The sequence below is a fragment of the Motacilla alba genome, chromosome 11 (assembly GCF_015832195.1).
Source record: "Motacilla alba alba isolate MOTALB_02 chromosome 11, Motacilla_alba_V1.0_pri, whole genome shotgun sequence".
NCBI classification, from domain to species: domain Eukaryota; kingdom Metazoa; phylum Chordata; class Aves; order Passeriformes; family Motacillidae; genus Motacilla; species Motacilla alba.
In genome coordinates, this window is record NC_052026.1 from 14144331 (window position 1) to 14166832 (window position 22502).

Genomic DNA, 22502 nt, shown 5'->3' on the forward strand with positions numbered 1-22502 from the left:
TGGGGCAAGGTGAGAAACTCTGGAAAGTTTTTGTTTATTCACCTCAGAGAACACTCTGTACAAATATGACAGGCAATTTTCTTCCCTTGCAAAAAAAAAAAAAAGTATAAAAATAATCTTTATATATGAATCAAAAGTTCATTTGCAACTGTAAATTTTTCTCTAGGTATCCTTTCCGGGAGGTCGTCTAACTGGTGGTGGACATGAACACTGGGAAGGAGGGCAAGGGCCAGGCAGCACATGAAGAGCTCGAGCTACACCAAAGCCACAGAGCCTTGTCAACAGGCAGGACCAAGGGATTCCTGTCAGCTTCCATGTGGAGAGGGGAAGGTTCAGGGACAGGCAGCATGCAGGCTGGAAGTTCACCCCCCAGAGAGGTCTCACATCTCAGCTGTCTTGCCAGCAGCAGCTGCCAAGTTAGTGTCCCATTGCTCCTCCCGAGTTCTTCATGCTTTCCCCAAAAAGGCTGCCAGTGCTTTGTTACTGCAGAAATGAATAGTCTTTGTGGAAGAGTCCCATGCAGAATGAGAGGGCCTGAGGAGCCACTCCAGGGACACAGGTCCCAAGCACACGCTCTTCTCACCTCTGCAGGCCCTGGATACTTTACATCCCTTAGTGCTGGTGCTGCAGCTGGTTGTGTGAGTCACAGGCAGTGAGCAGCTACCCAGAGAAATTAAACATCAGCTGTTTAAATGGACGGCTGGAAGCTCTCTGTCTGCAGCAGCCAGCCATGGCCTGGCCTGGCTCTCTGTTCAGCAGTTTGCAGAGCAGGAAAGGCAGGACAGCTGCTTCCACTGTGGTGGCAGGAAGATGTGCAAAACTAAAGACACTCACAGGACCTGACCAAAACCCAAAGTTGGGGCTTGCAAAATAGAATAAAAAATTCCGTCAGGACATTTTTACTCCAACTAAACTGCACAAGGTCCCAGCCTGGTACCAGCTGATGATGCTAAAGAACCCAAGAGCAGACCTTCCGTAACAAAGCAATGAAGAAAATCTTGCAGAAAAATGATGCAGAGAAAGCATCGCAGTAGGTAAAGACCTGCCACAGGATCAGGAACTGGGAGTGTGGGTATGGGCACTAAGGGAGCAAATTCAAATATACAGAAAACCTGATCCTGAGAGAAAAAGGGGTAAAGAAGCTCACTATTTTGACAACACCTACATAACCTGTCACAGCAAAATACTACTGAATTGTAACTGCTTGGTCACCTTTCAGACAGTTGCAAGTTCAAGTGCAATGGTTGGAAAAACCCAGCTATTTGCTAATATGAGCAGGCTCTGATGTCCCTGGAGTACCTTACAGGCACCAGCTGAAGCAGTCTTATCCTTTGAAACATCTCTTCAGTCAGGCAAAACCAAAAATTAAAAACAAAACCATACTGGCACCTCTGCTTTAGCCCTGTAGAAAGAGCACAGCTGCTGGACAAGGAGCTGGAGCCCCTGAGGTTGTGCATCAGAAGGCTGGTGAAAGCAGATCCAACATTCCTGCTGATGCACCAACAGGGAAAGGCTCAGTGCTCCTGGGTCCTACAAGCTCCTGAATCCCACTAGGAGGCACAGCTGGCTAAAAAAAGTGCTTTTTGTAAAACATACTAGCTTGGTCTGAAGTCACTGAAGGAAATAGACACTCTGGTGCCTTTTTTCTTTCCTCTTGATGTGCTCTGGAAATAAAACTACCCCAATCCGAACAACTAACACAAAGAAATCTAACAAACAACCTCGGGGCTTGTGAACTGACCATGGTATTGGGGCTCCTTGTAGCAGCTGGTACCTAGGAGGTGCAAAGTGCCTCTGGGAGTGCAGGAAAAACCAAGGCATGCAGATTGGAGGAAGCTCAGAGAGGCACGTGGGCAAATTCTGCAGGTGAACTGGGAACACTCAAAACACAGACCCTTTGAAGTGAGGCCCAGGATCCAGTGGAGAGATGCGGGGGGAAAGCTGCACGTGCATCTTGCACGTGCTCCAGAGGAAGAAGCAAACTACAGGGAGGCTCCCAGCCTGCAAGTCCACATCTCTTGGTTCTGAGTCCATTTGAGAGCATCTCTGAATTACTCGGCCATCGAGCTCTAGCACAAAAGGAATCCAAAAATAGACACTTTCCAAAGAGTTACAAAACAGTCCGTGTTTGCGGGGCTCACAGCCGCTCTGAGAAGTCAGAGGTTGAGGACAGGCACATCAAAGAGGTCACAGACACCTTCACTCTCATCCAGGTTGTAGATGTAGTCGTGATCTCCAGGTGGAGGGGAGAGGCGGAGCAAGGGAGCAAACACTGGGGAAAGAGAAGCCCAGGGTTGGTTACAAAACTCAGCACTCCCACCCCAGCTGAGAGCTGCCAATGGCACTGAGCAGCACAGCCACCTCACAGGAACAGTCTTGGAGGTTGCTTCAGTCAGCCTCACAGAACTGAAGAGACTTCTGGCTCTCACACCTCTCTCAGGGACTGGCAGGACAGCTAGAACTGAATCTGTGTCCAGAGCCCAGAAAAGATGAGGGCGAGTCTGCGCTCACAAGGCTGCCAGCTGGGTAAAGTCACACAGCATGGTCTTCCTCCCAGAAAGGCCACACCATGACAGGAGACTCTGAGACTCACCTTCAGATGACATCAGCTCTTCCAGCAGCTCAGAGTTCACACATTCTGGGGAAGAGACAAGCATGGTAGCAAAACGGTCTGCTCTCCTGGACTGCTCCTGAGTACTTCCCCACTTTCCCCACCCTTGTTATCCCTTCTCTGGCTAAGGCACAGCATGTGCAGCAGGCAGTGAAAGGAAGCTTGTGCTTAAAAGAGATAAAACCATGTAGTAAAAGCAATTCCAGCACAAAACACTGTGAGAGAACTCCAGCTCCTGTGGCTTAGACTGCACAGCCTTAAAGCAGCTGCCAGTGCCAGGACAACATGACTGGGATGAGAGGCTGCATGGAGTGTGCTGCAAGGACCGCTCCTCTGAGCTCTGCTGTGCTGCTCTCTTCCAGTCCTGAGTGTTGCCTCTGTAGCTGTTGACTCTGTTTTGTCCTTTGCTCCTGGATTTTTTTATCTTCCCCCTCCAAACTGGGAAGAATACTCCATAAAACCACATACTTTACCACAGACAGTAAACAGCTCCTTTACAATAGCGTCCACATAGTGACACAGTAGAGTTACTTTGGGTAAGTCAGATCTCCTGCACGGCTGGGGCTTTGCAGCAGTTTATGTCTCACATTGTGAACTCAAACTTACTCTTCAGATGTACTCAGACATCATCAAGACTTCATCCACTATCTGCAGCAGAGGTGCTGGGCAAGGAGGAAGGATGTTCTCCAGGCTGACTGTGGAGCCCAGGGCTAAGAGCACATAGACTGGAGACTCACATGTGTCTGTGGGGATTTTTACCCAAAGGCAGCACCTTCACAAAGCATCTGCTAGAGCATGGAACTAAGGACAGCTGTTGTAGATCTCCTGTGACCACCACTGAAGAGCTGGTGTACTTGGGTGGGTGTACTTGGCCCTGCCTGGCTGCGGGGCTACAAAATATTTGGCCAGCAGTGAAGAGAAATAAATGTACTGATAAAGTTTCCCAGTTTAGGTTTATGTCAGACCAAATTCCTTCATGTTTTCCACCCTTAACCCAGAGTCTGTCCCACCGTTAGGCAGCAACCCACAGATATTCCTTAGGCAGAGTCAGAACTCCAAACACAAGTATCAGCATCTCCCTCCCCTACTGCTCCAAAATTACCGAGAAGTATTTTGAAGAGAAACACTATCTCCTCAGATTATTTGCTTGGATTAGCTTTAGGCAGCTAAAGCTGAAACAAGACTTAGCAGGGATTTTTCTTTTCCATACTGCTGACAAGCTAAAGGAGAAGCACGGAAAGGCTGAACATGGATTAGTGTTGGCATGGGGACAGGAAAGCCCTTGCTGGTGCACTGCAGGCAAGATCTAACAGAGGTTGCTGGAAACATGGAGACAGAAAAATACATACAGAAACCAGTAATTTTAAGAGTGCCTAACTACTCTTTAGTAGAGGGCCAGCAGCCACCAATGACCACAAGCACCTTAAAAAACCATCCACAAAATAATTCAAAAGGGAGCGAATCAAACAAGTTGTCCCTTTTCTGTGGATAGACGGGCACAGAAAAAAACTGTGGTCAGGGAATAAACGTACCTCTCATTGGATCAAACATCTCTGACAGCTCTTTGGGAAGTTCCAGTACTGCAAATACAACAAACCAGATGGTTTGGATCATTACATGAAGAGTCTGAAATGCTTTACAGCAGAATCACCCACAAACCTACTGTGCTCCTTACACACCCAAATCATCCAGAAATTCTGTTCCCACACTCCATGTCAGATATTTCTGCTGCAATGACAAGCGACAAAACACTTGAGCTCCACTACTTTAAAATAAATTTGTATGAGCCGTGGGACATGAACATGTTATCACAGTCAGCAGCTGTGTCTGTAAACCTCACCCAGTAGACTGCCTTGATTACCTTGTGTAGGATGGGGACATGCCTTTGGAGAGGCACAGTGATAAGATATATGCACATCCAAGGCCTAATTCCACAACCAAGATGACTCCCCAGCTCATGCTGCTCTGAGACACACCAGCAGCAGAAGTGAAAAAAGCACTGGGTGAGTTGTGTTTGAATAAGATTTCTTCTTCTAACCATAATCTAATCTTGAGTGTTTCTGCAGGGAAGTTGGGCTTCAAAACATTCCAGCAGTGTGGCTTACCTAGAGGATGCTTTTCTCTCCTTGGGCCAGCCATTTCCTAGCATAAAGCTCCAGGGTTCCTTTTTTAAAGCACATCAAGGAGCTCCCCAAATATTTACTGCAGGGTCACTAAGAACACAAGATCACTAAAGACAGATGAAGTATTCCTGAGCAAAGGAGGAAAAGGGAAACAAGAGCTCTCCTAATCCCAAGTTACAAAGGTGCTCTCAGTGGTGGCTGAAAATTCTGTAGCTTCATGCAGTCTCAAAAACAGGACCTTACTCTACAGAAAGGATTGAAAGGGAATAACCCTACATGTAACAGCAGAGACGTGTGTCATGAGGGTGTCCCTTGCAGATTTTCTAGTACTGATGTCACAGAAAGCAGCAGGACACTAGACAAGACAGAGTCACCTTGTCACCATGTTTCCTGGCAGCCTCACAGGGCAATGCCTACTCATCCTTTGCAGACTCTGGCTGACAGCAAAGGCAGAATGGAGTTCAGTTCCTTCCTCCAGGCCCAGCAGCCTTTCCCTCACTCCCAGCAGCAGGATTTTGGAGCAACACATGAAACAAGCAGCATACTCACCTCCTGTGGGGTCGGGCTTGATGGGCTCAAAGGAGGTAGAGGTGCTGGGCAGGACAGAGCTGCTGTCCAGCGAGGCTGAGGACTGCAGCAGCTGCGTGTCCAATGCTGCCGGCTGGCCCTCGAAGTCACCGCTGCCCTTGGCCTCTGCTGCCGGGACATCGCACTCTGGGAACAGCCACACACACCCAGGAACGTCATCTCCCACCAGCCCAAAGGCAGCTGCAGCACAGACTCAGCCTTTGCTGGCTCTGCTGGCAAGGCAGCTGCACAGGGAGAAGCTTTCCCGCTTTTCTCCAGGTACATATTTGGACATATTTCCTGCTGATCAACGAACTTGCATGACCAGCTTCTCCCCTACAGGTGCTCCTACAGGTTGGCACTACTCACTGAAGCCAAGTGCCTGATCTCCCTGAGCACAGCCAGTCCCACTAACCAAGGCCAAAGGAAGGGCAGCAGCAAAGGCAGCAATGCCCCTTTGCCTGGAGCTCTCAGCACTGTGCATCCAGCAGTGCCAGCCCCAGTGGGGCCAAGGAATGTATCCTGCTCTACCAGCTACCAGCCCATTTCTGCCTCCTGTAGCTCCCTCTCACCTGTGCCTGCATTTTTCTGTGTGGGAGGCCCGTGGTCCTGAGTGCTGGTGGGTGTTGGTGTGGAGGGCTGGGTGCTGCTGGGAACAGAGGCCTCCTGGAAGTGGGCGAGTGGTGGGATTTGTGGTTTGGAGGGTGCAGCTGCCTGGCACTGAATGAGGTCTTCAGGGGGAGGGACAGGGAGTACGACAGGAGGAGAGCTCCAAGTATCTTTGTTTACTAGGAGAACATCAATGGGACCACTTGTGCTCTTCAGGTGGATCTGGTATTTCTTCTGTCCATTTAGGCCCTGAAAAAGATCAAAATCAAAACACAGACTTACATTAAAAACCGTTTTCAAATAGCACATCAATTTTGCACAGGCAAAACATACATGTACATGCACACACAGAGCCCCTGCACTCTGCCCATAAACTCATCACTCACCTCAGGGACAGGAACCTCCAAACGTGTGCCTGATGGGGCTCGAATCACAAGGAGGGTGTCTCCTGTGAAAACAGAATCAGTCAGGGCTCCTGGGCACAAGCTGTTGTGATGTTAATTAAGCACTAATGAAGAGCCCCTCCTCCATGCCCTCTCTCCTGGAAATCCTCCATGGAAGGAAGACATCTCCACCACAAGCACATCATACAGTTCCTAATGCCTCGGAAAAACTAGCTTAAATTCACTGTTCAGAACACCTGAATCCTACGGGAAGTATCCTTCATTCTGCTGTCCCAAGCTTTTAGATGTGAATTAGAAACAAGAGAGCTGCACTGCCAGCAGAGAGATGGGGTTGAACCAGGCTCAGAGCCAGGCTGCCAACCTCAGGCTGGTGTCCCAATACCTGAAACCAACACTCCCCAATCTCTACTGGCCAGAGCTGCCTCAGTTGTACTGGATCCTCCACAGAGCCCAGCACATGTGGGGCTGGAAGCCAGGCTGACAGCATCCTTCCTTTCCAAGTTCTGCAGCTCCTTAAGACCTGCACCCAAATAACTCAACAGTCACAGGCAAGCAGCTCCCAGCCCGTATCTGGGTTTAGAGAAACATGAATAGAGAAATACCAGAGCTGTGAATATCTGACATATTTAGATAAAGCAGCTTGCAGCTTTCACTTTGAATGTTTAAGCTTTAGTGTGGTTAATATTCACAATTCCCCAGTATTCTGATTAAGCTTCACGTGGTAATTAACACAGAAGATCCCCAGGGTGATGCGAGAGAGTGGACAGCAGAAAAGCACATCCCTTAATTTCAGGCTGGCAATCAAAAGTCAGATCAGCAAAAGGTAAAGGGATTAAAAACAACATGGGATTTGACAATTGGATGGGACTTGTTTAACAAATCTACACGTAAGAAAAATGTACAAGACACTTAAAATGCATAACAAAGCTCAAAGACAGCAGCTTAAGCTGTAAGATCTGTTAGTTTCAGAGACAGGTGCTGGGTTTGTATCTCCTTTGATAAATATGTCCCAAATACTTGTTCAAAACAGCACCCAGCAGGTTTCCACTTCCTTTTTGAATCTGCAAGTGCAAAATGCATCACAGCAACAGATGCAGAAATTAGGTTTCCCAGTCACTAAAAACTGACTTATTCTTACTTCTCTTCTTTCTTTTTAAATTAATCTCTATTTGGCAAGAGTCCAAGAGTGGAAATCTTGGAGCAAGCAAGTTCAATAGCAGTCAATTAGAAAAACCAAGAGGTGAAATTCAGCCTGCACCACAGTTTGAGAACACAAGCGGTTTAACCAAAGAACATCTGTAAGGCTCAGGTGTTCAGGAGAGGAAAAAGAATCATGCAAGACATATTCATACAGGAAAACTGGACAGGCAATGGAAAACCATGGATTAAAGCCTCCATTCTAGAGGGAAATGACACCTACCCTCAGTAAAATCTAATCTCTGCATGTTTTGGTGAGGTCTGACCTCAAACACAAAGTGGTTTACAAAAACCAGGTGCAATGAAATGCAAAACACTCAACCAAGCAATGAGCTGTCTGCTGGTCTCCAGTAAACTCTTCCAGACTGTTACGAGTGCAGCACTGTCAAAGTGAAAACACAATCCCTGCCCCCAAAAGTGAAGCTTCAACCAGAAGAAACAGCAAAGCCAAGGGGGTGGTGATGCAGCCGTTACACCGGCAGGAACTTGGTGAACAAGGAAAGCACAAAGGCAGCAACAGCAAACAGAGGAGCTGATGAAGTGCAGGGTGAGAAAAGTGCTCGGAGGAGATGAGGAGAGCCAGACACAGGTGAGATTATGCATGGCTGGAGGCAGCCAGGATAAACAGCTTCAATCTCTGCAGCAACCAAGCAGAAACAGGTTGCCAGGTCAGGAGAGGTCGGGCACCTACTGAAGCAGAAAGGAGCTGTGACTCCACACCACTACAGCTGGGAAGAGCAGTTTATGTACTGAGGCTGCCCCACTGCCTGCTGGCCACCAGGCATTAATCTGGTCTTACATCTGTCATTAGAGCTGGCAGCAGAAGAAACAAAGACTCCGGTGGGTTTTCTTCACTTTTGCCCAGAGACAGAACACAGGACTTCTGATACAGGCCCCCCCCAACTTTAGGAATGAAGGGAGTGAGGGCAGAGCAAATGGTGCCTTCCCTTCTGTCCTCTGCTGTCCCCTTCCTGCATTCTTGCTGGCAGGGGAAATGATGTAGCTGAGGGACCACCTTTAATACTATTTCCCTGTTTACACCATGGTTTCTACTGTGAAATAAAATTTGTTTCCTGTCATTGGAACACTGCTCACCCAGGCCCTTAAAATTAAGGGCTTCTAACATAACACACATACACCCAACTGTGAAACCTAGCAAGAAGACTTCCTTAGGAGCAGCACCTCTATTCCTTTAAGCACAAGTAAAAGATACAGCCTGTCCCCTCTAATGGAGACAAGAAAGCTACAACTCAGTGGTACACAAACCCAGGACAGCATCAGAGCTGACATTACATTTCACTTGATGCTGTTGGCCAGCCCACAGTCTGCTGCACACTCTTTCTTGGAGAAAGGAGAGCAGCTGGGACAGACTGACAAGCCTGCAGCATCCCATCTTTACAATGGAGCACCTCAATGAAAATGAGCATTTCCTCACCTGTGAAGCACTTGCAGATATCTTCATGTGTCACATATGCTAATGTTCCCAAGGTTAAGGAGAAAGGCTGCAGCTTCCTGCACAGACAGAGAGCTCAAAGCACCTGGTGTTTCCTTCCTGAGCACAAGGAACACCATTCCCAGAAGGCTCTCCATGCCACACTCTGAAGTGGTCTGCAGGTGAGGTCTGCAAGCTCCATGCCCAAGAGAGCTGACATCCTGAGATAGTTAAGCCACAAGAGCTGCTCTGCACTCAGGAAAGTGGCACCTGTGACTCAGAAAGAAGCGCTTTTCTCACTGTGGTAAACAATACTGTGTTTTTTGACTTCCAAAAGCCAGAGGAGAAGCTGGATGCAGAGAAAAGCCGGTCTCCAGGCTGGACAGTTACCCTAATTTCAAACCAAGGTGCTGCCTTTTGACCTTTCCAGTGCAGCTTCTCCAGCAGCAACAGGTGAGCACCCACCAAGCCCTCAGGTCTCTGCTTCCCAGCCCAGCAAGTGAACATGGAGACAGAGCCATCAGTTCACACAAAGGATATCGACTGTTCTGCATGTCTTCTGTAACATTTTTGATGCTCTGCTGAACCCACATCTTCTGCTGCTCCAGCTCCTGTTCCCTCTGCTCCAAGTCCTCGATGTCCGCCTTCAGCTCGATCAGTTTGTGAGCTATTTCACGTGTGTTGCAGCCAGGACCCACCCCCCTGGCCAAAGCAAAAATGGGTGAGATATATCAGCCTCTGGAGGCCCCCAGACCAACCCCAACCTCTCTGCCAGCCTCTTATTCCCACCTGTGTCAAACATCAATGCCAGACTACCTGCAAAGCCATGTCTGTACCTGCTCTAGATCCCCACCTCTCAGCATAGCAATGTTTGGTACACCTTTCTACTTCCCACAGCCCAGCAGGACTCTTCCCCACCTCCAGTGCCATGACAGGCATCTTTTCTATACCAAGACAGTGCAAATATTTAGCTTGTACCAAAATAACACCTTTGCTGTAAGAGAGACAGCATGCATTCTTCAGCTTTCCTCACTGTGCCATCAGCACAGCCCAGGTGGGGAAGGCAAGAGCACGGACCACTGAGGAACCTCCCTCTGCACAGGGCATTTTAACCCCACTGTCACTTAAACCTGCACTAGAAGGGACCTGTGAGTGATTTAGACCATCTCTGCCACTCACTTCCACTGGATACTGTTCTTGGACTTCTTCTCAATCAACCCAATGCCTTCCAGGACATTTGTGATATCGTAGATCCGTCGCTTCTGTCGCACAGCCAAGGTATCTGCAGCCTGAAAAAGGTTAAGACACTTAATTCCAAATTCTCAGTCATGTTTAGCTCCTTCCTGCCTGGCAGATTATCTCCTGGCCAAGTACTTTGCTCCCCATTTCATACCTCTCCTGTTCCAGCGTTTCAAGTTACATAGCCATGTTCTTGATCTCATATGACCATGAGAAGAAGTCACTCATTCTTCTTTTTTTCTTACCCCACAGCCTCCTCACTAAACATAAACCAAATTCCAGCAGTCCTGCTCGCAGTGGATCCAAAAATCACCATTCTCCAGTAGCAAAGCAGTGCTAGAAAACAGTAGCTCAGCAGCTTAAAAAGTCAGTGCTCCCTCAAGGTAGAGATGAAGATGGGAAGGGGAATGCTGAGAGCTGTCTGTGCAACACTACAGTGAAATCAACATTCACAAGGTCTTCTGTAAAGCTGATCTGACACCACTTGACCAAGGATCAGTATCTTTTCAAGAGATTCCTCTGTTTGAATGACATGACTCCAGGTGGAGAGTAACCAGGAGCAAGCCTGGGGCTTCCCTGCCTTGCTCACGCCACCCTCTTCCCCTCAGGTTTCAGGATTCGAGGAATGGCACTGTTTCCACTACCACACAGCACCTGGCACCAGCCAGAGTTAATGTGTGCACAGCCAGGACCAACAATGTCAGTGGCAGTGCAGACACAGCAGGTCAGCACAGGAACTATGTCCCTGTCACCCACCAGTGAGGGGCCAGGACTCCAGAGACCCTACACCACACAACTACATAAATCACACTGACCAACACGAATTCCCGTAATGGACATTTGAAGCACAAAGATATTATGAAATCAAATGAGAAAACAATTTGGCACAGGCATGGAGCCAGGAAACTCCTCCAGCCCTGAATTACTGGGGCTTTCTGGCACTTGTCTGTCTCACACACGTGCCCACATAAGAGATGATTATATAAACCACAGCAAAGGAACTTCCCCTACAGGAAAGGCCGGAGATTAAGTACTATACATTTCACCATGTTACTTCCTCTAGGTGAAGATCTTAAAAATACAGAAGCAAGATGCATTCACATGGCACTTCTCCACTGCCTAAAGGCATGGGGGAAAACCTCTGGCAGGTGACTCTGACCACACTCCCCCTCCTGGTGTGTGCCAGGAGGGTTAAGTGCTGTACAGACAGTTTCTATAGGTACGTGTTTCTGTAGGTGTCTGAGGCTCTGGTGACAGTCATCAAGTACAGGGCAAGAACACAGAAGAGAACAAGGTGGTCAAACGGTTCTGCAGCTGAAGCACACAAACACCTGCAATGTATGGCAAGGTCCTGGGGAAAGAAGAGTGCCCGGGACAACCCGATGGAGTGGGGAGAAGGGCTGGGAAGGAGGAGCAGGAGGGGCTGTGAGAGCGGCCAGTGCAGAGCCCGCTGTGCACGGCCGGCAGCTCTGCCGCACTCCCGGGAACCCCGCTTTCCGTGCGCCCAGAAACGGCTGGAAAAGCCCTCCAGGATCATCGATCCCAGCCACTAAACCCCACCACCGAACCACGTCCTTAAGCACCACATCCGCAAACCTTTTGGCCAGGGACACTGACTCCCCCGCTGCCCTGGGCAGCCCATTCCACCAGTGCCTCACCACTCTCGCCGTGTACAAATTTTTCCTGGAATCCAATCTAAACCACCTGCTGCACCGGGCGCTGCCATGTCCCCGTTCTCCCCCTCCAAACCTGCTCCAGCCGCCGGAGCACCGGTCCCGCCGGAGCCGCTCCCTCCGAGCCCACCCCCGGGCCGGCGGAGCCCTCGCCCCCCGCCGGCTGCCCCCGCACCAGCTTGAGGTCCAGCACGCCGTCCTTGGCCTCCTGCAGCAGCGACACGAACTTGGTGGTCAGCAGCCCCAGGCTCTTCTCGTGCCGGCTGGGCGCGCCCGCAGCCCCGCTGCCACCCCCGGGGGGCTGCGCCCCGCACTCCGCCATCTGCCCGCCGCCGGCTCCGGGGCCGCGCATCCGCTTCCGGGCCGCGGGGCTCCCCGGGAACCTCCGGGGCGGGGACGGCGGCGGGGCGGGGACGGGGAACTCCCCCCCACCGCCTCCCGGGGGTACGGAGCTGCTCCGCTTTGCTCCCGGTGTCCCTCAGCCCCGTCGGTTTGGGAGTCTCCCGGGTAGAGCCCGGGGTGCGTCCATCCCCTCGCCGTTCTGCGGTGCCAAAGTCAAGCTCACACCCTGTGGTACCGAAGCCAAAGCTCAGCCATGTGCCCAGCTCTCACCGCCCCGCTGACTGGGGCAGTTTGCTGCTCCGGCACACCCGGTGCCGGGGCAATCCTCCAGCATGGTCCCGGGGAAGGCAGCCTGTGGCAGGGACACATTTCCAGGTCCATCCTCAGCCATGGAGGGTGCATCGCCACGTTCTCGCCTCCGGGTCAGGCTGGCACAGTGCACCCCTTCATGGAGGATCCACCCTCGAGTGGGCTCGCACCGTGGGGTCTGACACCCCGCTGTCCTCCCCGAGCCAGGGTGGGTGCGAGGGAGCAGCGCTGCGGGCACGGACAGAGCTGAGTGTGCGGAGAACACGGGGTGCTGGTGAGGGTAGACAGGGTGTGATCTCCAGGACGAGAGGAAATGCTCTCAAGTTGAGTCAAGAGAGGGTTAGATTGACTATTAGGGGAAATTTCTTCATTAAGAGGATGGTCAGGCACTGGAAAATGTTGCCTAGGGCGATGGTGAAGTCACCATCCCTGGACACGTTAAAAAGGCGTGTGGATGTGTCACTTAGGAACATGGTTTAGTGGTGGGCTTGGCAGTTAGCGGTTGGTACTCGATGATTTTAGAGGGCTTTTCCGACCTAACTGATCCTTTGATTCCGTGACTTCTATTTCCCAGACCTCCGGCTGTCGCGGTGCCTTCCCGTGTCCCCCCTCCCCTCCGCCCCCCGTTCCTGACGTCCTGAGCGCGGCTGCGGGAACACAATGAGGCCCTGAGGAGCGCGGCTGCTCCGGCTGAGGAAACGGCAGCCGGCTTCCTCCGCAGCCCTGCCCTGGCCCCGCAGCTCCGCACAGCCTGGACACCATGGGCATGTCTGCGGAGGACGAGCGCGCCGCCAGCCCCAGAGGTAACGGGGATGATGCTCCCCGGGGAGCCGGCGAGCTGGGCGGGGAAGGGATGCCGCTGCTTGCGGCACATTTTGGGGATTCCCCTGCCCTTTGCCTCACCACCCCCTCCACCCTCCTGAATCTTTTCCCTGTGCCGGGGCTGGTGTCCTTGCGGGGTAGCAGTCTGGCTGTGCTTCCTGATGGCGATACCTGCGCCGGGGCAGTACTGCTCACCGCTCATCTTATCTTCAAAGCTAGCGTCCTCCTCCCTAATCCCCTGGTCCCCAAGGCTGCCAGCGGCTCCCCAGCAGGGCAGGAGCCTGGCTTGGCATTGGGTGACAGCCCCGCGGGACTGCAGGGAGTGGCTGGGGGTGGGATGGGGTGGGGGAATCGTGAAACCAGGGCTGGGAATGGTGTGTGATAACTGTGCTGGTTCTCAGCCCTCCACTGTGGCCAGGAGCTCTCTGGCATGGCTTCGGACCATGTGTGAAGGGGGACACAGCCGCGTGGGTGCTTTGGGGAGACAAGGAGTCTCCAACCCTCACCTTAGCCTGGCTCTCCTTCCTGCGAGAGCTGCCATCTCCCCATCCCTCCTGCTGACTCACTGCTGGAGTCTCAACCCTGCTGACAGCTTCCCAAGCGGCATCAGACCCCCTCAGACAACCCAGCCTTGTGTTTGGGGGAGCAGCTGGCATGTGTGCTCAGCCTGGGGACAATCTGATCTGACAGGCTGAGTCCCAGCACCCCAGGGCAGATTTGCTTCTTGCTGCCACAGCTGCTGTGACAACCCCAGGCTGTGGTGGTGGCATCTTGGGGGCCCCTTGCAGAAGGACCCTCTTGGTGCCACGCTGCCCAGCTACCCACGTCTGTGTGTGCTTGGAAGTCCACTGGCGGCGAGCTTCCTGCCTCTGGCCTCAGGGGCCCTTCCTGCCCCACTTGGTTGTGCTCACTGACCCCTGGCTTCATCCCCAGACGAGGAGTGGCCGGAAGCAGAGAAGGCTGAGAAGCTGGCGAGAGGAGCTGCTCTGAAATGGGCCTCAGGGGTGTTTTACCGCCCCGAGAAACTGGAGGGGCTCGGGCACTACCGGAGACGAGAGACGCAGAGGAACAACTCCATCCAGTCCCGGCTGAAGGTGTGTGTTTGCCCGTCCCATGGACACTTGCAACCACACCCCCTCCTCAGGCAGGGATCCCAGCCAGAGTCCCCTCTTGCACGATGAATCCTGATGTCCTCTTTTGACAAAATCTTTTCCCTTGGCTGGCGTTTGGTGGGTGAAGTGCAATTGCCAGGGGGAGAAGACCCCCTTCACCCCCTGCCTTACCCCAGGCCATGCCTGAAGTGTTAAAAGGAGTCTTCTGTGTCTCTGACAATTCTTCAAAATAAAACACCAAGGGGGTTCAGCACATTCCATGTGCAGGACTCAGCACACCCCATCACTGCCCCATCCCAGCCCCAAAGGCTGTCCTGCCCCATGGCTGGGAGGAGGCACAGAGCTCCAACCTGTCCCTGCCTGTGGGTCTCCACAGGGAAAACTCCATCTCTACATATTTGTAAGGGCTGTCCCAGTCCCCCTGCACTCCTGCCTCCTCACTCACATCACCTTTTGTGTGACCCAAGGAATTATTAACCTCAGGACTGAATCAGTCTGAGCACCACAACTTTCTCCTGATAATTTCAGGGATGGTTTCTCCTATGCTGACTCTGGATGAATTGTCCAGGAGGCCTCATTGAAAGCAACTGGCTTCTGGTGATTCTTGGCACCAGGAGCAGGGAATTAAATGAGTGGATAGGGCACGGAGTTGTGCCAGTGTCACTGCAGGGCTGGAAACGATGGCACTCATTTGGGAGGAGGGTTTATATGGCCACTGAAGTCCTTCATGCCTTGGGGGTACACAGGGGCCCTGTGACCCCCTGCTCTTTTGCAGAAACAAAGTAATCTTTTAAAACTGAAAGAGACATCTGATCACTGTTTACCCTGGGCCTTGTGGGGCTGGGAGAGTGCCTGCAACACAGATCGTGCAGGGCTGGGGCAAATGGTGTGGAGTCCCTCCTGCCTTCTGGGGCTGCTCCACTGCCCTCCATCCTTTTCTGCTCCCCAGTCAACTGTCCAGTCCTACCTGGAGGGGGTAAGTGCAGGGCTGGAGCAGCTGCGGTCGGCGGCCCAGGAGGTGCAGGGCGTGTGCCAGGACCTGGGGGCTGCACGGTGGGCCCTGCTCGACAGTGCAGACCACTTCCAGGGCCTCCAGCAGATGAAGAAGCTGATGGAGGAGCATGTGCAGCTGGCCTCGGTGGTCCAGGTGCTGCCCCAGATCTTCTCGGGTAAGGCAGTGGCCCAGTCCTGATCAATTTGGGCTGGAAAGCACTGGGGGAAACCTCAATCCAAGCACGGGCTCTGTGCAAGGCTGGTGGTAAAGCCTGAGCAGGTCACTCAGGCTTTGCCAGTTGTGTGAATGGAGATATCCCTGCTTCCCCAGGGCCTGATCCAATGGTGTTCCCAGAGCCCCAGACCTTTCCCCTCAGCATCTCCTTGATAAGCTGCATCTATGTCCCTGGTGCAAACCCCTTCATCTCCACACTCAGTGCTGCTATCTCTCCTCCCTCTCCCACAGTCCACGAGGTTTTTTCCCATATCCTGCAGCTGCTCCATGGGCAGCATCTCTTGGAGGCCCACGTGGAGCTCATGATGGTGGAGCAACTCCGGGATGACATCCTCTCCCAGCTGCACCGCCGCGGGCTCTCCGGTGCCCAGGCAACTGTGCTGTCCTACTTCAGTGGCCTGCAGGACCTCAACGAGAGCCTGGCCAAGCAGCTGTGGGACATTGTGGGCAGCAGCCTGCGGCTGGTGCGCGAGGACCCCGTTCTCTTTGTCACTGCTGTGAGGATCATCGAGCGGGAGGAGAAAATAGATGATACTCTGCTCTTGGAGGCCACCTTCCTGCCCCCTGGCCGCCCAAAGGGCTGGAGGCAGAAGTTCTACCAGGTCCTCCAGGACAGCATCACAGGAGGCCGTTTCCATGCTCCCCGCCTGGATGCTGAGGGGCCAGGGCTGGCCAAGCACCTGGCAGCGCTGCAGAAGAACATCGTGTCTGAGCTGCGTGTGGTGAAGGACCTGATGGTCCAGTGTGTCCCAGCTCACTACAACATCCTCAGCGTCTGCACTGCCACCTACCACCAGGCCCTCACCAGCCACCTCCAGGAGATCCTGCGGGAGGACCTGGACAAACAGGGACTCTTCCTTCTCCTTGAGTGGGCACTCCATGTGTACCACAGGTCAGCACCAACCCCGGCACCAACCAAGTGAGGGATGTTGTGGAGAGCTGGACTGTTCACCAGCTCATGGATGGGTTGGGAGAGTGTCTCTGGCTGCCAGGGGATGATGACCAGGAAGGCAGAGGGACAGGTAGGAACTCCTGGAAAACAGGCCTTCCCAACCCTGCCCCACCTCTGCCCTCTAGCCCAGAGATGATGGGTCACCCTGACCTCCTCCCAGAAGTGGATGTTTCTGCTCTGGATCCCTTGATGTCCTCTGAGCTTGTGGATCAGACAGAGAGGAGATATGTGATGAAAGTCAAGGTGAGTGAGCAGGACGGGGACTCCCACTGAGCCAAACATCTGCTCTGACAGGGACCATGAGCCTGGGATGAGGCCCAGGACTCGCTGTGCTATGTTGGGTCTCAACGGAGTCTGTACTTGGCTTCTTGGGCTGCCTGTGGTTGGTGTCCATCCTGCAGGCTAGCGTGTTCGAGTGGATGCAGAGGACCCTGGAGGTGGAGTTCAAGGAATGGTTCAGGGAAGAGGAACCTGAGACAGACCATCAGGGCTTCTTCCACTCAGCCTTGCCTGCCATTGTCATGCAGGTGGGGCCCCAAGAACATGGGTACAGATGGGGCTTGGCCATGCTGAGACCTCCCAGAAAGGAGTCCATGGCCTGCAGACTCCCCCTGAATCACCTCCACTTTCCTCTTGTGCTGCAGATGCTGAATGAGAACATCCAGGTGGCTTCCTTGATCACTGACTCTCTGCAGCAGAAGATCTACAACATGGCCTTGGAGGAGCTTGAGGCATTCCTGGGCCGGTCAGTGGAGCCCCTCACACCCCTGTCCACCCTCACAGACCCTGGGGCCATGGCTAAGCATCACGGGCTGGGGGTGGAGATCTGCTGTGGGGCACCCAATGCTCATCCAGGTCACAGAAGGCTCAGCAGCCTGTCTGCCCATGGGGCTGCTGTCTCAGCCTTTGGGGACATCAGCTCTCAGAGCCTGCTGCCCCAAATGCTTGTCTGCTGAGCCCTCCCAAGGGGATCCAGAATGGGTCCCACTGCCCCACCCTGCCCAACCACCTGTCACTCTCCAACCTGGTGGCAGGATCTGAAAGGAGCCGAGTGAGCTGGGAGGGTTTTGGGAGGTCATGTGTCCCCAGGAGCATCCCAGGGCCAGGTCCCCGTGGTGGGACACCTGGGGCTCTGCCTGCCCATCACGGCTGCCTCCGCCTCGCTGTGTTGCAGCCTGCGGGAAGCCCTGGTGCAGTGCGGGAAGGAGCACCAGCAGGACCGGGCAGTTCCCAAGTACTACATCTCCCACCTGCTGGCCGTGCTCAACAACAACCTGGCTCTCAGGTAAGCTGCACCAGCACCTGGTAGCTCTTGTAGCAACATCCACCCCCCACCCTCCCTGGTGCCAGTGTTCCCATTATGCTTCCCAGGCTACCTGTGCCCTCTCTTCTCTCTCCTAGCAATTCTGTCTCCTCCCTGCACCCTGACGCTGCCTGCAGAGAAGTCCCTGGATCCCTCCAGGCTGCTCTAGACAGGATGCAGAAGAAAGCCACCCAGCTTCTGCTGGAGGAACTGCTCCTGGACCTGCAGGTATGTTGGTCCAGCACCTGAGGCCAACAGGGCTGCAACAAAGCTGAACCCAGCAATAACAGCCCTCCAGTTTATTCCTGCCCAGTGTCCCTGCCATGTACTCCGTACCCTGCTATCACCCTGCAGACATCTCTGCCAGCCTGTCCCCCAGACCCTGATAAACCACCCGATGTCTGTCGCCAGCAGCACCACCCCGTATGGCTGGGGCAGATGGCTCATGGCCCCCAAATCACTAACGGACAGGGCCCAGGAGCCTTAGCCCCCCCGAGCTGCCTCACGCTCCTTCTGGCTGTTCCATGGCACAAAACCAGCTGGAGAGCAGCAAAGTCTGTGTGGAGGATACAAATCCATGTGCAACTGCCCGAGTTGTTTCCTGCTAGTGTAGTCAAATTTAGCTTTCCTGGAGTCTGGACCAAAAACCTGGAATAATTAACGACATTACTATTTAGGGCTTGAATGCCATGAAAACAAAGGAAGAGCCAAAGGGTGAGGAGCTTGCAGGCAGCAGTGGCCCTAGCCAAGACAGAAGGAATGTGTGCCTGCAAGCAGGAAGACAGGCAAGGACAGCAGGGCGGGAGTAGGAAATCAAAACATGTTATGTCTACACAAAGGAAGTGGGGAGGAGTGGAAATTAAAAATAGGCAGGACAGGCCAAAAGCAGGTGTGTGAGGAGCAGCTCCTGCCCACACCTCAGGTGTGCATCATGACCCAGATAGAGCCCCAACATGAGGCTCTCAGGGTGTCAGGGAGGGACAGCCCCAGTGTTTCCATAATTTCCTAACCTTAACCACTCTCTGATTTTACATTGAGTTTTGGCTGGCAGCAGGGGCTTGGGAGCTTTGCAAGGCAAAGTGGCCGTGGTGCCAGGCAACAGCTGTGGGTGTCGTGCTGCCCTGGGCTGGCAGCTCTGCAATGGTGCAGGGCACAGACACTGCTCCTCTGCTCCCTCCAGCCCCTCTGCCTGCAGCTGCCTTCCCGCAAGTGGCTCTCCGGGTCCCAGCTCGTCGGCAGCATGTGTGAAGTGATTGACAAGTATGCAAAGGACTTCTCCCGGGTCAGGAAACCCGTGTTCACGGTACCTGCTTCCTGCTTGTGTGACAGGGAGGCTGGGCAGCGGGCACCGCGCTGGGGTGCACGATGCTGGGAATGCAGGAGAGTCTGTGTCCTCTGGAGCAGTCCAGAGAGCACCTCCACACGGAGATGCTCAGGGCTTCCCCCAAATCCAGCTGTTTTCTCTGTCCCTTCGGTCAGGGGGCTTCCCAGGAGATTGTTCCCATCGCTTGGTGTTCTATCAACCCTTTTTGTCTCTGCCTTTCCCTGGGGAGCTGGGTCTGGGCACCCAGGCAATGCCAGCACTAACAGCTGTCCCCTGCCCAGCTCCTGCTGGCGGAGAGCGAGCTCCTGGTGGTGAACCAGTACCTGCGGGCACTCCTGCAGAGGAAGATGGTGTGCAAGAGCCGGGAGGAGCGGGGCCAGCTGTGCCACCGCCTGCTGCAGGACGCCACGCAGCTCCGGGAGCTCTTCTGTGGCCTGGTGAGAGGAGCCTGGCTGCGGTGGGGAGCCGGGGCTGCACCACAGAAGGGGAGCATCACCTCACCCTCCTGCTCCCCTCCAGCCCACAGCAAATGGGGCTGTTACACTTGGGTGGTTGTGAGGCCAATATGGGAGGTACTGGCTGGAACAGAGACTCCGGGGACCATCACCCTGCCCAGCAGCCCCTGATGGGTGGGACATGCTGAGTGGGAAGACACGAGCTGCAGGGGCTCAGGTCCCTTCGTGGGCACTGAGGACACAGCTGTGTCCCCAGCCACTGCAGTGACATCCTCTGGGTCTCACACCTGGCTGCTTTCCCTCCCAGGGCCTGGACCGGGGCCAGCAGAGCCTGGAGGCTGTTTTTGCCCTGCGGGAGCTGATCTGCCTCAAAGACCCAGCACTACTCAGCCTGGAGGTGGGGGGCTTCATCACCAAGTACCCTGATGTCAGGTAAGGTACTCCCTGCAGGAGGAGATAGGTGTGAGCCTGCCCAGGAGAGCCAGTCTTGGGCTGCACCCTCTGAGGTGACAGAGCAGAGCAGACAGAAGACCTGAGCCTTTACCCCCTTCTCCCTGAGTTTTCGTTTTCCCATGCTCAAGATTTGAGGGGTTCTTGAAAAGTCCCAAGGGTGAAGGTATACAGAAAACAGCAGCTCTGCTGTGGCATTTGCACATCTGTACTTGGTGGCTAAACAAACTGTGAAAAGTAACAAACCACCAAACTGGAAATGTCAAAACTAAATTCAAAAGGGAGGGGGGGAGGTTTGCAGGACACGAGCAGTGCTCGGGCTCACCCCTGGCTCTCTACCCAGCGATGAGCACATCTCCACCTTGCTGGACATCCGCGGGGACGTCTCCAAGGAAGTGCGGCACGTGGTGCTGGAGATGATGGCTCAGCACCCCCAGGATCTGCCCGAGGGCTACCGGCCCATCTTCAGCACCATCCTGGTCCCTGTGCCGGAGCTGCCCTTCTGCCTTCGCAAGGGCAAGTGTGCCTGACCCTGCCTGGCACTGGTGCCCTGCTGTCCCAGGGGCTGGGGGCCTGCGGAGCGGCTGTGCGGGGTGAGAACGGAGGAGGCATGTGGCATCCCCTACACACAGCACCTTGTCCTGTGTTTGGGACAGTCTGGATAAAGGCCACTCTCCTCTGGTCCTGGCCCATGAGAAGACTGTCCCCTGCAAGCATCAGTCCTGGGATACCTGGGCTGGGGGAAATCCAACCTGTAGCTATTTTGGTGGCCTGCTGGGACAGTGACTGAGGGCTGCTCAGGCTCAGGCCCATTGCCTGCAGAAGAAAGAAGAGTTGCAGAATTGACAGGAATCTGCAGCTGGAACAAATTCACATCTCCATGGGGCTGCAGAGATGTTTGGGTTTCCCCAAGTCTCCAGACAGCTCCCTGAGCCAGTGTGTCCCAGCCAGCTATAAGTTGCTTTGCTATTTCTTTTTCTAAGGCCTCCTTTCCCATCCTTCAAAAAACCCTCTGATTTTAATGATTCCCACACTAGCCATGAAGACTGTTATCATTCCACCTCTGAGGCAGACTGGAGCCTTGCTGGGACCAGGATGGCAGGAGGGTTTCAGCCCTGGGGTTGGGTGCTGCTGCTCCACCAGGCTGGGCCCTGCATGGCCAGTGGGGAGCAGCTGAGCCAGCTTATCATGGCTCAGGGATGCTGAGGAGAAGAGCACAAGGTGGTCTCCCCACCCTGGACAGTGCCATCAGCCCTATCTCAGCTGGCACAAAGGGACAGCTCTGAGTTCCTGCTGACCTGCCAGACTCCTGGCTCTGGCTCACTTGCCAGGAGGAAGACTGGAGTTGGAGGCTCTCAAGCTGCATGGAGAGCGTGGTTGTGCCTGGTGTGTTGTCCTGCGCCAAGGTTCCTCTGTGATGGACAGCACCACCCTGAGCACTGCCTCTCCCTCCATCCTGTGCTGCTGCCCAGGCCTTGGCATCTCCTCCCAGGTGCCATATGAAGATCAGGAGCAGTCTGTGTCTCTGCCTTCATCCTTGTGCCCAGCCCCTGCAGCACCCTGGGAGACCTCCATGCTCTGCCATGCTTCCCACCCTGGGATGGGCCACATCCCACTGTCCTTGCATGGTACCACTGCTGGAAATAAAGGCCTGAGCTCTGCAATTGTTCCCCAGTGTCCAGGCTCTGCTCCCTGGAGGGTTGGGCAGGGATCAGGGTATGTGGGTGGCACAGAGAGGGAGGGATCCATCCCCATGTTCAGCATCACCCCAGACCTGGCTCCCTGCACCAGCCCAGGAGATCACCCAGGACACAGGGGATGATGCAGACACTACATACCCCATTGTCCAGGACAGAGGGGGCCGAGTGCTCCCCAGCCCTGGGTCAGGTGGCTGCAGTGCTAGGGGGATCCTCAGTGAAGGGCTCAACCTCAGCTTGGGGAGGTGCCCACCGTCCTCCCTGGGGCCCATGGTGTGCTTGCCCAGCTGGCCACACTCCCACCTGCCTGTGAAGGTGTCTGCTCTCCCCACCTGCCCCCACTGGCTATGGGACTTGCTCACCTGCACCACAGACATGGTTCAAAGGGTTCAACCCTGAGCCCTGGGAACATCCAGGTGGGTCCAGGCCAGGACTTCATGGCCATGTGGAAAAACAGCTCTAGTCCAAATAGATCTGAAAAAAAGTCTGACCATGGGATGACCCCCCACCGCAGGAACTGGTGCCCATCCCAGCATGCCCAGCCCCACTGCTACCCCAGCTGTGTGCCCACAGCCACCCTCTTGTGCCCTCCATCACAGCCCTGTGGTGCTCTCCCGCTCCAGCTCCACAGGCTGCAGTCAGAACTAACACAA

The 22502-nt window shown here is 54.0% G+C and overlaps 2 protein-coding genes across 7 annotated transcripts; one reads left to right on the top strand and one right to left on the bottom strand.

Annotated features, from left to right (window-relative positions):
• Positions 1 to 5: 5 nt before the first annotated feature.
• E2F4 (E2F transcription factor 4) lies at positions 6 to 12226 on the bottom strand. Of its 3 annotated transcripts, XM_038147697.1 has the most exons (10): positions 12031 to 12225; positions 10123 to 10232; positions 9484 to 9645; positions 8947 to 8990; positions 6297 to 6358; positions 5874 to 6159; positions 5284 to 5448; positions 4144 to 4191; positions 2594 to 2638; positions 6 to 2272 (listed from the first exon to the last, which is right to left on the bottom strand). In XM_038147697.1, the coding sequence occupies exons 1-10, from the start codon at positions 12205 to 12207 to the stop codon at positions 2157 to 2159; spliced, it is 1215 nt and encodes a 404-aa protein (XP_038003625.1). In that variant the 5' UTR covers positions 12208 to 12225; the 3' UTR covers positions 6 to 2156. The 3 variants fall into 3 exon arrangements, with proteins under 3 accessions (XP_038003625.1, XP_038003626.1, XP_038003628.1); XM_038147698.1 differs by lacking the exon at positions 4144 to 4191 and having other exon boundaries at positions 12031 to 12226; XM_038147700.1 differs by lacking the exons at positions 2594 to 2638; positions 4144 to 4191 and having other exon boundaries at positions 12031 to 12226.
• Positions 12227 to 12346: 120 nt separating this feature from the next.
• Positions 12347 to 22468, top strand: EXOC3L1 (exocyst complex component 3 like 1). Of its 4 annotated transcripts, none has more exons than XM_038147693.1 (14): positions 12347 to 13309; positions 14262 to 14422; positions 15390 to 15416; positions 15528 to 15609; positions 15900 to 16560; positions 16746 to 16863; positions 17022 to 17147; positions 17265 to 17365; positions 17795 to 17905; positions 18022 to 18151; positions 19104 to 19226; positions 19529 to 19684; positions 20010 to 20134; positions 20496 to 22468. In XM_038147693.1, exons 1-14 carry the CDS (start codon positions 13267 to 13269, stop codon positions 20680 to 20682), a joined length of 2151 nt encoding a protein of 716 aa, XP_038003621.1. In that variant the 5' UTR covers positions 12347 to 13266; the 3' UTR covers positions 20683 to 22468. The 4 variants fall into 4 exon arrangements, with proteins under 4 accessions (XP_038003621.1, XP_038003620.1, XP_038003619.1 ...); XM_038147692.1 differs by having other exon boundaries at positions 12347 to 12714; positions 13081 to 13309; positions 15390 to 15609; positions 20496 to 22465; XM_038147691.1 differs by having other exon boundaries at positions 15390 to 15609; positions 20496 to 22465.
• The last annotated feature ends 34 nt before the right edge of the window (positions 22469 to 22502 follow it).